The sequence below is a fragment of the Gasterosteus aculeatus genome, chromosome 4 (genome assembly GCF_964276395.1).
Source record: "Gasterosteus aculeatus chromosome 4, fGasAcu3.hap1.1, whole genome shotgun sequence".
Classification (NCBI taxonomy): domain Eukaryota; kingdom Metazoa; phylum Chordata; class Actinopteri; order Perciformes; family Gasterosteidae; genus Gasterosteus; species Gasterosteus aculeatus.
In genome coordinates this window covers 29,382,316-29,397,517 of record NC_135691.1, presented here as the reverse complement: position 1 = coordinate 29,397,517, position 15,202 = coordinate 29,382,316, and the positions used below count along the sequence as shown (strand labels likewise).

The 15,202-nt window shown below is 40.5% G+C and overlaps 1 protein-coding gene across 4 annotated transcripts in view; it reads right to left on the bottom strand.

The window, feature by feature from the left end:
• The window catches only part of grm8a (glutamate receptor, metabotropic 8a), a 229,397-nt gene that overhangs the window by 29,931 nt on the left and 184,264 nt on the right, over positions 1-15,202 (bottom strand). For all 4 annotated transcript variants that reach the window (XM_078101852.1, XM_078101853.1, XR_013467499.1 and 1 more), the window contains exon 14: positions 3,017-3,099. In XM_078101852.1, the coding sequence (XP_077957978.1) occupies positions 3,017-3,099 (83 nt within the window). Of the gene's footprint in view, positions 1-3,016; positions 3,100-15,202 lie in introns of those variants that run through there.

Here is a 15,202-nt window from a genome sequence, read left to right as displayed (position 1 = left end):
CCGTAGTTTCTTGCCTGTGTGCTTTTGCCCCCGGTTCCTGCGTTTTTTTGACCTTTTGACTATTAAAGTCTATTGTTTCGGAGAAGTCTGCATTTGAGTCCTGCCTTCCACCCATATCCCTGACACACCGTCTCTCGCTCTTTAATCTCATGAAGTGCTGGGCAAGAACGACAGCTTTGTTTCTCCACATACCTTATGTGCCGCATCATAAATATTTTTATATTAATTTCAAACTTTTAAAAATTGTAACTGACCTCTCGCGGCCCACACTTTGGGAATCGCTGCTCTAGAGTTTTTATTGGAGCTCTCTGAGACTCCCGGCTCCCAAGCAATGTCGTGTGTGGCTCATTAATGGGTTTAGTACATGCTGTTCACGTGTGTCTTTAGTCTACTGGCTATTGCATCCTGTGTAGACTGTTTACATATTTGTACCCATATCTACATTTTTTGTTCTGTTGTTGATATTGTTGTGTCCAGTGGAATTTTTCTGCTTTATGACACAAACACACTGACTGACACTATTTCATGGTTGTCTTTTGGGGATGGTTGTTCATCTGTCCTAAATACATTTTTTTAAATGCTATGTTGTGTTGAGTTTGTATTACTTATTATAGCTTGTACCTATTTTGAGCATTTTGTTTTGCAAGCAAAAAATGAAGCTTCCCTGACTGGTTTGTTACATTCTGCGGTAAAGACTAAAACTAATACTGAAACTAAAAAAACTAAACTAAACTAAACTAGCAAACCCGCTATAAAAACTAATCAAAACTACACTGAAATTGAAAACAAAAAGTCAAAACTAAATAAAAATAGAAACTAGTGAAAAATTCAAAACTATAATAACCTTGGTTTGTATTAATCAGATGTGTCAAAAATAAGCTTTAGTTTTAGTCCATCCATATTATAAAGGTACATAGCAGCACGATAACGCTGTAATCCAAAGGATTATCAAGGATCTGATAAGATTCATTAAATCTTGCCATTCATCTGACCATAGAAGGAAATTCATATCAGATAGGATGAGTATTGGCAAAATATGATTTTGTTTACTTTTTTTGCTTTCGTTACTCCTAAATATATATTTTTTTCACCTGGACAACAAAATACTGCTGTTCGTCAGTAAAAACCAAAGACTTGATTGTTAATTTTAGCGTGAAAGAGTCTCGGCCGTACAAATCCAGCTAGATTTGACGGTCCTGAGGACAAGGATGCCGAACACACTGCCGTGGTCATCACACATCTCCATCCTAGTGGAAAGGGTTCATAAACAGCCAAATGTGCGTTTAACAAGGACACTTAAGACGACCAAATTACCATTCCAAGTAAATTTGGAGCAATAGAAAGCATCCTGATTGGAAAAGAATATGCACGGCCAAGGACGGTAAGGCTCTACAGTTGCTGATTAAATCCGCCAAAATCAAGATTGGTAGCCATCCACCAATCATCAGCGATATGTGACCTTGAAATGTGTCTAGGAAAGTTGAATAAAGACAAAGTACTCACGGTAAACTTCACCGTAGCTTCCTGCAGTGCTCTAAACGGGAAGTCACACACATCGCAGACATGCTTTGACCAAGCGACACACACTTATAGGCAGATGTATAATGTACAACATTTTGATAATTTACACACAGGAACACAGATGTGACTCTCATAACTGAAGGTGTGCTGGAATAAAATGCATATGTTGAATGTCACAAATACAGTATGATGTAAAAATGCATGCCACATGTAATTCAATTAACACCTCATAGTACTCACAATCACAGAAATGCAACACATCGAGCTTGATTTATGCAGGAGCAAGTCTAAATTGTGAGAAAAAATAATGTCTGAAGGACCAAGCAAGCGTCAATGAGCCAGATGTTTTCTCAATGGTGTTGCACAGGCTATTAGGTGTTTTATTGTAAAGCCCAGGGCCTCGGCCTTGGTTTATTTTGGTTTGTCATAATTGGCAGGTTGCTTTTGGAGAGTCTGAAAAGATTATTTTCCCTTGGTACGAGGTGGTCTTTTTAGTTTTGATTTGGGAGATATTTCATTACCATCAACGGTGGGGAGGTCATTAAAATGAATGACTCACAGATGGCAAAAATAATGATGTATTGTGAATATGCTATTGTATAGAGAGTGTCCCACACATGCCAATACATATATATACTTAACAGCCATTAATATCATATATAAACAGGTCCAATGCTGCACAATAACTATTTTTACTTTTGAAATGTAAAAATGTCATACACCCTCTGTACCTTGTAATGGGCTTTTATTTATAAAAACAAATCTATAGTTTGAAATTGCCTCTTTTACCTAAACATTTTGTATAGTATTGTATGATCTTTGTCATACACGTGCGTACTAACCCTTTAAAACAGATTCGGAATTCAATAGTACCTTTTTTAAAACCCTAATTGGAAGCCTACATTACTCCAGACGATGGAAATGTTTCCGGAGCCAGAGTACAGCCAGCCGCTGATAATGCATTCAAGAGCATCAAAAGTTCATTGGTCTCAGTAGAAGAGACCAAGCAGACCTCCGTGCCACGACAGCAGAGTCTCACAGTCTCGCTCTACCTCTAAAGAGCAATAAATGTGGACTGTATAACAAATCCTCTGGATCCCATAGTGAGCGTGTTATTTAGTTATTTATGCCCCATGGAGAAATGGCTCTCCATTCCTTCCGAGCAGCACTTATTAGTGTCACATATGGAAGATTTCTCCCCTCAGGTTGTCATGCCAATGTGAAAGTGCAGTATGAGTTTTTAAATATGTTTGACTGGAAGGGAAACAGAAGTCTGTGGAGTGTGCAGAGGAGTATATGTGTGAGAATTTCATCATATCTGTGTGTGTGTGTGTGTGTGTTCTTGTGAAGGGCATTGGTACTTGCATATTTCTGTTCCCAGAATCAGAGCTTGTTTTATCACAATACAACCCGTGCGTTTGTTTCTCATGCAATTACAAGAGATGAAGTGAGTACGTCCAGAAGCTTGCAGCATGTGTTTGGATAGTGTTTGTACCTTTTATGTGGCTGAGAAGGAGCAAGCGTCCGCACGTGGTTGTCCACATTCCCCACAAGGCCTTTCTGCAAGTTCCAGGGAATCTGAGCAAAAGAGAGAAAGATGAATCAAGGTTCAGCAGGAGGCGATGCCCAGACATGAAAGCCCTACCGTAATGGAGATAATAGGCTCTGGATCGACGAGCGGAGGCCAGTAAATTAATGGGCCCTCCTTGACACAAAGTCCATTTGTTACGTTTTGAAGCGTTGTGACAGTTAATTACAGAGGGTTGGCTTCGGTGGACAACTCCACTTAGGCTGCCTCTGAGAAGAAAAACATTTCCTGGCGTGTTGGGAGACAGAGAGGACAGCTTAAGATGCTGCGGTTTAAGGGTGTAGGTGTGTGTTTTGTTGGAGTGTCTAGGTTGCCTGTGTTCAATCTGTAGGTCCGTCCAAACAGCAACACTCTCCCTGGTTGCATTATGTTTGCTTTACCCAAATAAGCTGAATTGCTAACTTTAATGAAGTGTGAAACCATTGTTCTGCAGGATGGTGCTGTGGTTGATCCGAAGATCCAGGTTGGAAACAACATTTTTAAACTGAAATTTGGTTTTAAAAATTTGCATTGGAGGATTGTTGATTCCTTCAATCATGAATATTTTTCCCGTAACAATAAAATAAATTTGATATTGAAAACAAGTCAATGGATTTATGAATGGATTTGAAGGACACATGTGTAGCCTTTAAAGGTGACATATCAGGCTCATTCTCAGGTACATACTATGTATTTTGGGCTGCTAGTTGAAAACTGCTTCATCCAACATTTACTGCATATTCATTTCCTTCAACATGGCAACAGCGCATGGTGCTTCCTGCCGGACAGGGTTTATTTCAACCCATGTCGTGATATTTTCCTAAACCTAACTCAGTAGATTCCTTCCCTCAAGATAAGGAGATTAACAGCAGAAAGAGCCTTCTAACGAAAAAAAAACAAAAACAAAAAAAAGTCTCCCATGGACGGCAGCAGCTTGCAGGTAAGTGCTAACAGTGCAAAAGAACTCCGAGGCTACAGGCGGAGCGATCATTGTTACCCAGAGGATGAGCACGATGCCTACTCGATGGCGTTGTTGGTCCGGGAGGTGTTATCAGCTCCAACAGCTGGATGAGCTCCCGCCAATGGGGCAGGCTCAGATGTAGACCAACATGTACTAAAAGGGTAGCGCAGCCTGTTCCGGTATTTAAAACAAACATACACACACAGAAGAATTGTAAAACATACAGAGGGAGAGTGTTCATTATTCCACTGAATCACTCCATCGCTAACAGTGGATTGCTGCTGTGTCGATACTCTGACAGTCATATAGAGATATTCACATTTCAAAAGAGCCAGCTCTGATTGGGTTGTGCAAATCGCACACCTTAAAATAGTGGTTCTCAACTGGTCTGGCTCTGGGACCCACCATCACCCCTTAATTACAAGCCGCGATGCAAATCGAGGAACATTCTCCACTTCTCAAATTTATTTAATGAAAATATGGTGCAGTTTGAACCTGAGTATGGAGACAGAATACGTATGCCAACACAAAAACAAGTTTAATGAAAAAACAAAACAGCCAGCTAGTAGCGATGCTAGAGAGGGAACTATTCCCCTTTACAGTCAATTACCAAAAAACCCTAAGTGTATCTTAAGGACACGAGGTATTACAACATACATAACAATTAAGAATCTTTAGACATTTCAAACAGTTTTCGTGCACAAACAAAAAAGTCGAAAAAGACACAAATTACCTAACTTTAACAGATCTATGACAAACACTAGGTCTTGAGGAGCAGCTTTTGCACAAATTCAAAATAAATTAAATAAACCTGGCACACGCTGCTGAAAACATGGACGGACGAGCCGGCAAGAAAAACCGACACTCCGCTGCATTAAAAAAAGTCCCTTCAAAATATAATCACAGGATGAATAAAAAAAAAAAAAAATGTAATTCTAATTTTTATTTTCTCAGGCAAACCCTAACCCATTAAAAACGGGTCCGCGACCCACCAGTTGAGAATCACTGCCTTAAAAGATAAAAATTCAACAGTTTCTCACCTTTGCGCTCTTAAAACTAAGCTGCTTTGTGAATAGCTTTAATCTTTACCACCATCTAATCTTTGCTGTGAGGAGAATGGGGGGGAAAGAGACATGATTCTGACAATTTTCTTGTAGTTTGGGCGTCAGTGTGTTTCATTGCCAGAATACATTAAAAAGAGAGAGCTATAGATATTTTTGTAGGTTTCCTTACAGAACAAACAGCTCTCTAAACCTCATTCTTTGATCCCCTTACTTGATGCACTTTTTGACCATCGTTGACCAGTTTATTTTGGAAATATTAGTTGGCTACTGTAACATAAGAAGGCGAGAAACTGCTATCTGTCACAATATTTACTAGTCTTACAAAATAATTGTGCGTCGTCTGGTTTCGTCTTTGGTGTTGATACTTTGGAGCACTTCATAACCATTCTGAGGAACAATTGTAATTCAAAATGTTCAAAACATTCTTTTATCTTTCAGTTTTTCTTTATGGATAAAACCGTTTCCTTTTTTTTGTAAAATATCACATGAATTATTCCTAAAACTGAAATGCAGTGTTGTCCGAAGATTGATATTCAACTCTAAGTCTACCCTACTTTTTTGTAAAGATAATATCAAAGTTGTTATTTGTACCACAGGTGAGACAGGATTTTAAAAGAATACCAATTATTTTCATTTTCTCACTGAAGGCACCAAAGAAAGTGCGTTATTGATGCCTCAGCATATAGATGACGTTATTTTGTGTGAACGTGTGCGCACGCTGGAGTTACACTTTGGCTTTTGTATTTCTTACAACTCTGACTTTCTTGCTGTTTCACAGCTTTGAAAAGCAAATTTTACATTTTCCCTTTAACACAAAAATGTTAAAGCCAAATAGTTCAAATTCTTTCATAAAGCGACACGAGCAAGATTTCAACTTTTCTCCATTTTATTTCATCCTTCTGCATCACATCAAATGCGAGAGAAGGTATCCAACTTTGTTTAAAAGGCAGACAACTTATTTAGTAAAAACTCTCCCAAATGTCAAACTAAATAGAAAGACTGATTTCCCGGTTGTCACGGTGATCTTGGCAAACAAAGCCTCCGTTTGCACAGCTTGATCATATCGTGATTTCAGGAGAGCTCACGTGTTTGTTCATGTGCATGCATGTCTCTTTTCAGAGAGCCATGCATGCGTTCTGCTGCAGCAAACTGACAAATATATTGGGAGGCAAGTCATGGCTGCATGCTCAAGGACTACTACTAAATTACATTATTATTACATTACAGGTCATTTAGCAGACGCTTTTATCCAAAGCGACTTACATTACACTTTAAACCCATGGCTTTTACATTTTGCCCAGGGAGCAATTAAGGGTTAGGTGTCTCGCTCAGGGCAGCCGGGACTCGAACCACCCTCGCTCTACCCCCTGCGCCACGACGACCCCCATTTCCTCAGAAGATCTTTTGTGTTTATGTAACTGGTTAACACAGTTATCACTTCGCTACTGGTGGGCGACAAGTTACCGTTGATTTTTAGCACGAATGCATTAAGATGTTAACAAACGCGTTGAGCACAAGTTCTCTTTGATTATGAAAGAAGTCAGTTTGACAATGCTTTTCATCACTCAATACAGCCGTGGTCGTAGCAGACACGCCTGGTGGAGATCTGCACTGCGGAGAGTGTACAAGTTACTTTTTAATTTTTTATCACTGAAATATTGAACCGTTTCAGATTTATGGACTTTCTTCATATTTTCAGACATCTTATGAACAAATAAAAATACAAAAAAACGAACTGCCCCTCAATCCTGTTAATTTATACCATTAACAGAAAGATGAAGTCTTAGATGTCCTTTTTTTTCATTAGACCTCTCCCCTGTGTTAAAAGAGGCTGACATAGAAAATACATCTTGAAAGACAATAATTTATGAAAAGATCATTCTAACCCTCTTACCAATCAATACAGTGGTGTTTTATTACTGACAGCTCTTATCTGTGTGAGACTGGCACATCTTATGTTGAGAGCGTGTGTTGCTATTCCCATTGATGTTTTCAGCAGCTGTGTGGAGGGGGAGACCCTGGAAGCTGTAAACACATGGAGATGCCTCTTAGTCCACGGTTGTGGCCAAATCAATTCTTTACATCTTCACTGGGGATCATTAAAAGCAAGACAATCCTGCAAACCGGGCGTCTTTCCCGAACTCCCGAATCTCATAAAAAACGTTTTTGAAATAGCTGCTGTAGCCTCACACAAGTTCAAAACCAGGTTATATGGAACTGTTAGGTAAAATGATACGTTTACGGCCATGCCACTAGTGCACCAGCACATGAGTTAAATTTGAGTAGCGAGGACCAAGGCTGTAAACGCTAAGGACAGCTCCCAGCTTGAACCAAAAAGACTGCTTTGGAGCTTCAGCTCTCAAGTGAATGTAGAGCAGTGAGTGATTTTACAAGGAGCAGCAGTGTGTGTGCAGCAGCAGCAGCATGGAGAGCTGCTCCATGGCCTGCTGAGCCGCCCGCCGTCTCACAACACTGACTTTAAAACAGTGGCTTTTCCACAGCCTCGCTGGGTTACCCAGTGACAGGGGGTTCTTCTTTTTTAGACTCTTCCTGCTCAAGGTTTGAGCTGAAGAAAAAGGGAACAAGTGCAAGTGTGCTGACATTTACTTTGCTAACCCAGTTTCTCAGAACCAACAGCCTCACTAGGCTCTAGGCCTAGGCTATTGTTACCCTTCCATGTGTGAATCGTCATTTCACAAGACTGGGACGAAAGTGATTCAAAGGGGGCTTTGCCAAAGAATTCCTTCCAGTCTTTTTTACATTAATCTGCAGTGCACCTCTAAGCCACGTGAAGGAGCTCAAATGTTCTTATTGCTCGTATAATTGTCGCCTACTTAACACTTTGAATCAAACTGACTTTTCAGGTTGAATTCAGCAATTAAATAGTGTTCCGTAACGCCTTGAATTTCCTGTATCACACATACACGTAAACACTGTACACAAGCGCAGTAATTTGTTAAATTGTTTCATGAGTCGCAGTATTTGGAACCAACTCGGCCCAACTGTATTCACCCACATGTTATCAATTTTCTTTTACAGACTTGATACCCTACCGTAGCTCTATACCTCATGCTTTAAAATCCATAAGTTGATTCACAGCTGATGCGAGCCAGCATTGTACTGTTGTTTAACCCCCCCCCCACCCGCCTCCCACCCCTCCGCATCCCCTTATGATTGGTGGTTTACAGGTTTATTGCTCAGGTTTGACATATCTTTCTGTGGGTGAGTGGCCTTATTACTGGATATGATATAAATCCTTCCTATGATTGACAGTGGATCATGATAGCGCCCGCTATAGATCTACTGTCGGAATGTGAATACAAAGCTGTATAGGAAAGAGACTGAAGAACATCATGGATGTTAGACTGTAATTGGTCGCTTTCATTTAGACAATAGACGGCCTTTAGAATTAAAATGTTCGCAAATATGTCCCATATTGGTTTGTGGACGAGGGTTTTGAAGCATTGAGATAGATGGTCTTTTGTCAACATCTTAGATTTCAAGCGTTGGCACCTTTTTGCTTTTATGCAACCAGAAGTTGCACTAGTGGGGGGAGCCAAGTACGGCCAAATGTTGTACAATTTTTAGCCCTCAAAGAGGTTACAACACATTTTCAGAAATTGGAAACACACTTTGACAGGATTTGACGGACACCATGGTAATGATGTCATTAACAAGGTATCTAAGCACGGAGGCATACCCTACTTTATAGTTTGTTTTACTTTAAATTAGACCACAGCTTACTAAATGAAAATCATGCTGAGTTGAGGAAGACTTAAAACTAGCAATCAACCATATAACGTATAAACATGTTACGCTAAATAATTATGTATTAAGCCATTTTGTTAAGTTGTCTCTGAATGCTTTTTATGAGTCAAGTGCTGACACTTGGCTCTTGGCAAATGGCAGCTGGGGACAGTAACTTCCTGGTCTCTCTGGTGGTCCAATTACACATCAGAGCTCAAGAAAATGACATGTGGTGTTCCGCAAGGTTCAATACTGGGGCCTCTTCTGTTCAACATCTTCATGCTTACATAAACTCAGATAATAGAAAACAACAACAAAGTGTGTTATGCATATCTACATAACTACTATATCATCAGGGGACTAAAATCCAATACAAGACCTGGGTAAATGCAACAACAACTGGATATGTAAAAATGTTCAATTAAACAACTTGAACAGCCATATCAAGACAGTTACAAAATCAACCTGCTAATCACCAAAAGCAGTGTTCCCCAACCACCGGGCCGTGGACCGGTACCAGTCCGTGGGCCATTTGGTACCAAGCCGCACCACAGAAAGATTTTTTATTTTTTCTTCTCGAAAATGTTTTATTTTGAAAATTGACTGGATTCTCTCCTAATTATGTGCTCTCGTCCCTCTTGACATATTTCCACCGCCACCAAGCGTTTTTCTTCACGTTGTCCTCTTACCATGCACGACAGTTTCGTGACTACTACCACCCCCCTCCCCCATCTTCAGTAGACTCGACTACTGTACGGTGTTTTTACATGTCTCTGTAAAAGGTCAATCAGAAAGATACAGCTGATCTTGTACGCTGCAGGCAAGTCCTCACTGGGACCATGAAAGTTCACCACACCACTCCAGTTCTCAGGTCTTTATACTGGCTTCCTGTCAAACAAAGACTTGACTTCAAAATCCTGCTGTTGGTTTATAAAGCATTGAATGGTTTAGGGCCAAAGTAGATTTCTGATCTGCAGATACCTTATGAACCACTGCGGAACCCTTGGGTCGTCTGGGACTGGTCTACTTTCTGTTCCCAGAGTTAAAACTGAACAGGGAGAAGCAGGGTTGTTTTTCTGCTCTACATATCCAGCCTGATCTCCAAAACCTGTTCGTAAAAATGTATACGAAAATCTTGAACATACAAATTTGTAGTGATACATACGAAATAATACGGACTGCAACTGATGACGTCACCCTATTCAAAGTGAATAGGTACCTGCACCCCGTAAACACACTTCGTGAAGTCTAACAATGTAAAAAAAAACGTGTTATGATTGCATTTTTAACGAGAAATCAATGTTAACTTGTAAGAATAGAATACTAACCCTAACCCCCTCAAAAGATCCAACATGGCGGAGAGACGTTCACTCAAGAATGCGACATGGTCCGCCATGTTGTTCACTCAAGGGGGGTGGTTAACCACCGCCAGTTCGTATGTATTGTTACAAATTTGTATGTTCAAGATCATTTTTACGAACAGGTTTTGGAGATCCCGTTGACATATCTGGAAGAAAGTCCCAGTTGCAGGTATGCTGAGTCCTTCAGCTTCTTTGAATCCAGATTAAAGACTTGCTGCCGAACGCTGAATTTGGGAATTCTTAGTTTTTTAACGTGTTTTTTTTAAATCTTTTTGATGACTTGATGTTCTTAACGGTTTGTAAATCTCCTTGATTTATGTTTTAATGGTTTTGTATGAATTCCCTTTCCCTCACAGTAACAACAAGACCTCGGTATGTTTTTGCTAAAATTAGTCAATTGAGTCTCCATAGATTATATACATTTCCTCCTCAAAATTTTAACAAGAGCTGGTGCAAGTGTGCTTCCAGGATGTCAAACTGTTTATTAAAACTGAATTCATGAAAAGTATATCAGCCAAAGGCAAGGATGTTCTAACTTCATTGGAGCTGTAATCTCTGGGGATTTCGTAAAACTCAGTGTCAAGTTAAAATGTTTTTGGATATCCTTTGAGACTCACTTAGATGAAGAGTGTGATTCCTTGGGAAATAGATTCAGGCGTTCCAGCATACTGTTGTGGTGAGCTGTGAGTTAAGCCCCAAGGTGAGGCTCTCGTATCAACTATCAATCCAAGTTTCATCCCTAACCCTAATTCAGAACAGGGTCATGACCAAGGTAAGAACATGTAGAATGTTTGGGATTTCATTTTCTTCTTGAAGGTTTTGATTTGTGAGCCTGCAATGAGGTGGTGCAGGCATCCGATCGACAAGCCCCATCCCTAAAGATGTATTCAGAGCATGTTCACAAGGAGAGCACAAGGCAGAACCATAACATGTTGGAGGGAAATTTATATCTGATCTGGCAAAGCATGGTCCCAAGAGTCTGTACTAGCCCCATGTCTACAAGTATCACCATCCATCCATTCAACTTTCCTTCCATGCATCCGCCCAACCCTCAATTCATCCATCCATGCGTGCGACCATCCATCAACTCATCCATCCATCCATTTGTGCATGCGTCCATTGGTTGATCCAACCATCCATTATTGGGTGTGTCCATCTATTCGTCCATTCATGCTGTTGATCCATCCATTGATCCATCCATCCACCATACATAAATCTGTCCATCCATGTGTTACCTGTCCATGCATTCATCGGTCAGCCCATCTATTGAGCGATGCATACAGCCGTACTTAAAAACTGAAGCGGTTTTAGAATATTTTAATCATTAACACAATGTGCCATAGCAACCAGGTTGCCCTTAGACAAGACAGATATTCCACATTTCTTTTCCACATGCAGTTCGTTATACACAACCACATCCATGCATTTTTGCGAAAGCGGCTGAAATAGTGATTTTACATCCGTTTTTGATAAAAGGACAAATAGTAGGGCATATACACTACCTGCCTCATGAAATGAAATATCTATCTAAGAGCGAGACTAGGGTGAAAACGGAATACCACACAAGTGGAGTCTAAAACAAGTGGTGAATTGGCACTAATCTCACACAACCCCAAGTCTAGTATTTGCATTTGAGTAAGAAGAATTTACTCTGAATGTGTGTGTGTTTGTACTCTCTAATAACACACACATGCACAATAAAATGTCACTGGTGAAAAAAAATTACAGCTTCTTTCACTGTGACATTTAAAATTCTTTGCACTGGCAGGGCCAGTTCACCCCACGGTGGCACAGAAAAGAGCAAAAGCAGCCGTAGCATTGTTTGCATTTTTAAATGCTAATTTGATAGCAAGGGACAAGATTAGATTGGGGTTTTATTTTTCCAAAAGAAAAAGGAAATCGTTTGGAGCTTGTGCATCCCAGCAAGGAATTCGGCTCTGTCATTCTTTGTTGGCTGTTTTTCTGAGCCCCATTAACTGCGGCGCGACAGTAAACAATTTAACAAAACAGAGGGCATTGTGGGAGGGAAGGGAAGAGACCATGTAGAATGCAGCTTTGGTTTCAAACTTCATTCTGCAGTCTTTCCCTTCCTTTGAACTGATATGAGTTAGAAAGGGCAAACTGAACTGAGAGAAACAGAAATTATCGGTATACAATTCTCAACATTTTAGCTTCACCTTTAGAGACCCTTCACCTGCAAAATGTCACAGCAGCCAACGGATATGAAACAAGAGTTTAGGCCACACAAAGTGATCTGAGCCTGATTACTTAATAATGGAACTAGTGGTAATTTGAAAAGCTTCATAAAAAACCTTAATGAGAAAGTTTTTTTTAAAAATCTCATCTCAAATATATTATCAGGATGTTCTTACTGATTATTCCCCCCCCCCTCTTCCCCCTATCCGGGAACCTTTGAAGTCATCTCATTTTGTGAGGAGCGGAATTGGCAAGCATATTACCATCTTAAACTTGTTATATTTGGTTGCCAGATAACCGTCTGCATTGCATGAAACATGAGAATGTAAAGCTAACAGAAAGTGCGATGAATGTAGGCCGTGGATATTATTTTCCCATACAACGCGTCCATTACTTTTGAATTATTATTTAATGTTGCTCACTTTATGAACACCTCTTGGGATTTACAGGTACACCTGTGTATATAATTATTTTTTGCCTTTATTGGATCCATGAAGCCTGACAGTGAGGAGAGTCCCGGCTGAAATAGAGCCGGGGGCGTTGCTGTGACGTAAATGCTCCATCACCAATGGGCTACCAGTGTGCCCTCCACAGTTCGTTTTAGTATTTCAGTTATTTGTGTTACAAAGTTATCACATTGCATTACACGTGATGCAACACTGGATTTTGTCTGGAGTCTGTTTGGAGCCATCGGGTAAAAGTCCAATATTCACTCTCCTTTTAGATTTGTTTTGGTCTGCAGAACTACAGACACAGTTAATGACACTTATGGGAAGGAACCAAAAATGTAAAATTGTGGATGGAAAACGCGACCTGTTCGGTTAGAAAAACTCTCGGTCTGTTTTGCCCAATACAGTTTGTCTTGGCCCTGGTGCACTTTGAGGTTGCTTGACAAGATCGGACTTTTAAGCATACTCTGGTGTGGCTTTTTTTCTTTGGGGCAAAAGCAAACCAACCACAAGATATCGGGTTAAAATTTTTTAAAGCTACTGTGCTTAAATCTAACCCTGTGTACCTAGTCAGCGCAACAACTCAATTAAAGAGTGTGTGACAGCGATCCCAAAGTACTGAGCCCCAAATCACTGTAAATCTCACCAGTCACCTAAGGGGACGCAAACAGACTTTTTGTAAAGTCTTCATAGTGTGCGGCCAATTACAGCCGTGTAATACCACCAACAGGGCTTGTAATATATGATTTCTCTGTGAGCTCTTTGTGACACAAAGACAATATAAAGATGCCCACCGGAGTAATGTAAGTCCTGCATAAACTCCAATCAGTGCAAAAAACTACACGTGTGCCGAAATGCAGCTAGAAGGGCTCCTCATATACAAGTGTCATATCTCCTCAACACTTATTGGTATTGCGACCGCATTCGGTGTACATGTGTAGATGATATCCGTGACCATAACAGGCAGCCTCGCCTCACTGCAAATCAGAGGCGTCTTGGCGTGTGCGGTCTCGTCCTTTGCATAAGCTTGGGTGGGTGTTCTGCTGGAGACCTAACCCACATGCAGTGTCAGGGTTGATACATTTCAACTTGTGACACGTTCAATATTAATAAACCTTGAATATACAAGTGACAAGCGCTTGGTGTAACCGTTGACTGCCTACGACTTCTGCTGTGGATACCGAGGTCACAAGTGGACTCTTCTTCACTTCCCTTCAGTCAACAACCAATGAGAAATGAAGAGGGAGAAGAAAGAGAAGCAAATACATGAATTCTCAACAGATGCCACGGTGCCAACCCTTGAAATAGAAGTTTAAAGGTCAACGAGAGGATGGCAGTTGCTCAGAAACATCAGGTGTTACAATGTAAGATGTAAGTCAAATATAGTCTGTTCACTAAATATCCATGAAGCCTTGGAGGTTCAAAACTAGCTGGGCCCGCTGCTGATCCGGCCCAGTCAGCTATGCAGAAGCAAACTCAGCCCAGCCTGGCAGAACAGACGGCATGCTAATGTTCAACATGCAGAACAACAATGCCTCTGAAGATTTTCTTGCTGGATCACTGGCGCTTAATGAAAAGCGAGCCATTGAAGCAGAACCTGAGCGGGAGAAGACAAAGAGACAGGTGTAGAGACAGAAAAGGATAGAAAGCGATAAAGTCAGAGTTTTGCACAAATCGAGTCAGATTGAGATTGGAAAGGTGGATTACGCAACCATTCACTGTAGATGTGGACTTTATAGGCAGGTAGAGGATATAGAGTCAGACACAATGAAACAGCCAGGTATATGTTGGCTGATGGAAAATGCACCAGAAAAGAAGTGTAATTGAAAAACACAAAGGAGAGAAAAACATCATCCATTAAATGCTGATGCAAACACTTACTCCAAGTCCTCTGCTATTGAGTTCACAAGCAGAGAGAATATGCGTTCAATTTCTTTCAGCACGGCCATTCACTGTGAGCATCTCAGCTAGGGTGAATCAATTAAATTTGGAGAAAAAAAAGAAGTGAAATCTCATTTAATCCCCACCTCAGCAGGTTTTTGTGCATAAGGAAGTTAAAGGTTTAAAGGAAAAGAGGGAAGGAAAGGCACAAAGGGACTTCGAGACAAGGTTAAGCCCCAAACAAATAAAAAACATACGGGAAGGCAGAATAAAAGTGGGAATAGAAAACAAGGACAGGAAGGAGAGAGAGAAGCGGGAGAAAAAAAATAAAGGGAAAATGTTGAAACTTGTTTGAGTCATGAACAGTGAGTCTGAGTAATAATAAAGTGGCTGCTGTTGATCCAAACTACATACATTATTGGGGACACATGTGAGATGAGGCGAATAGATGCTGT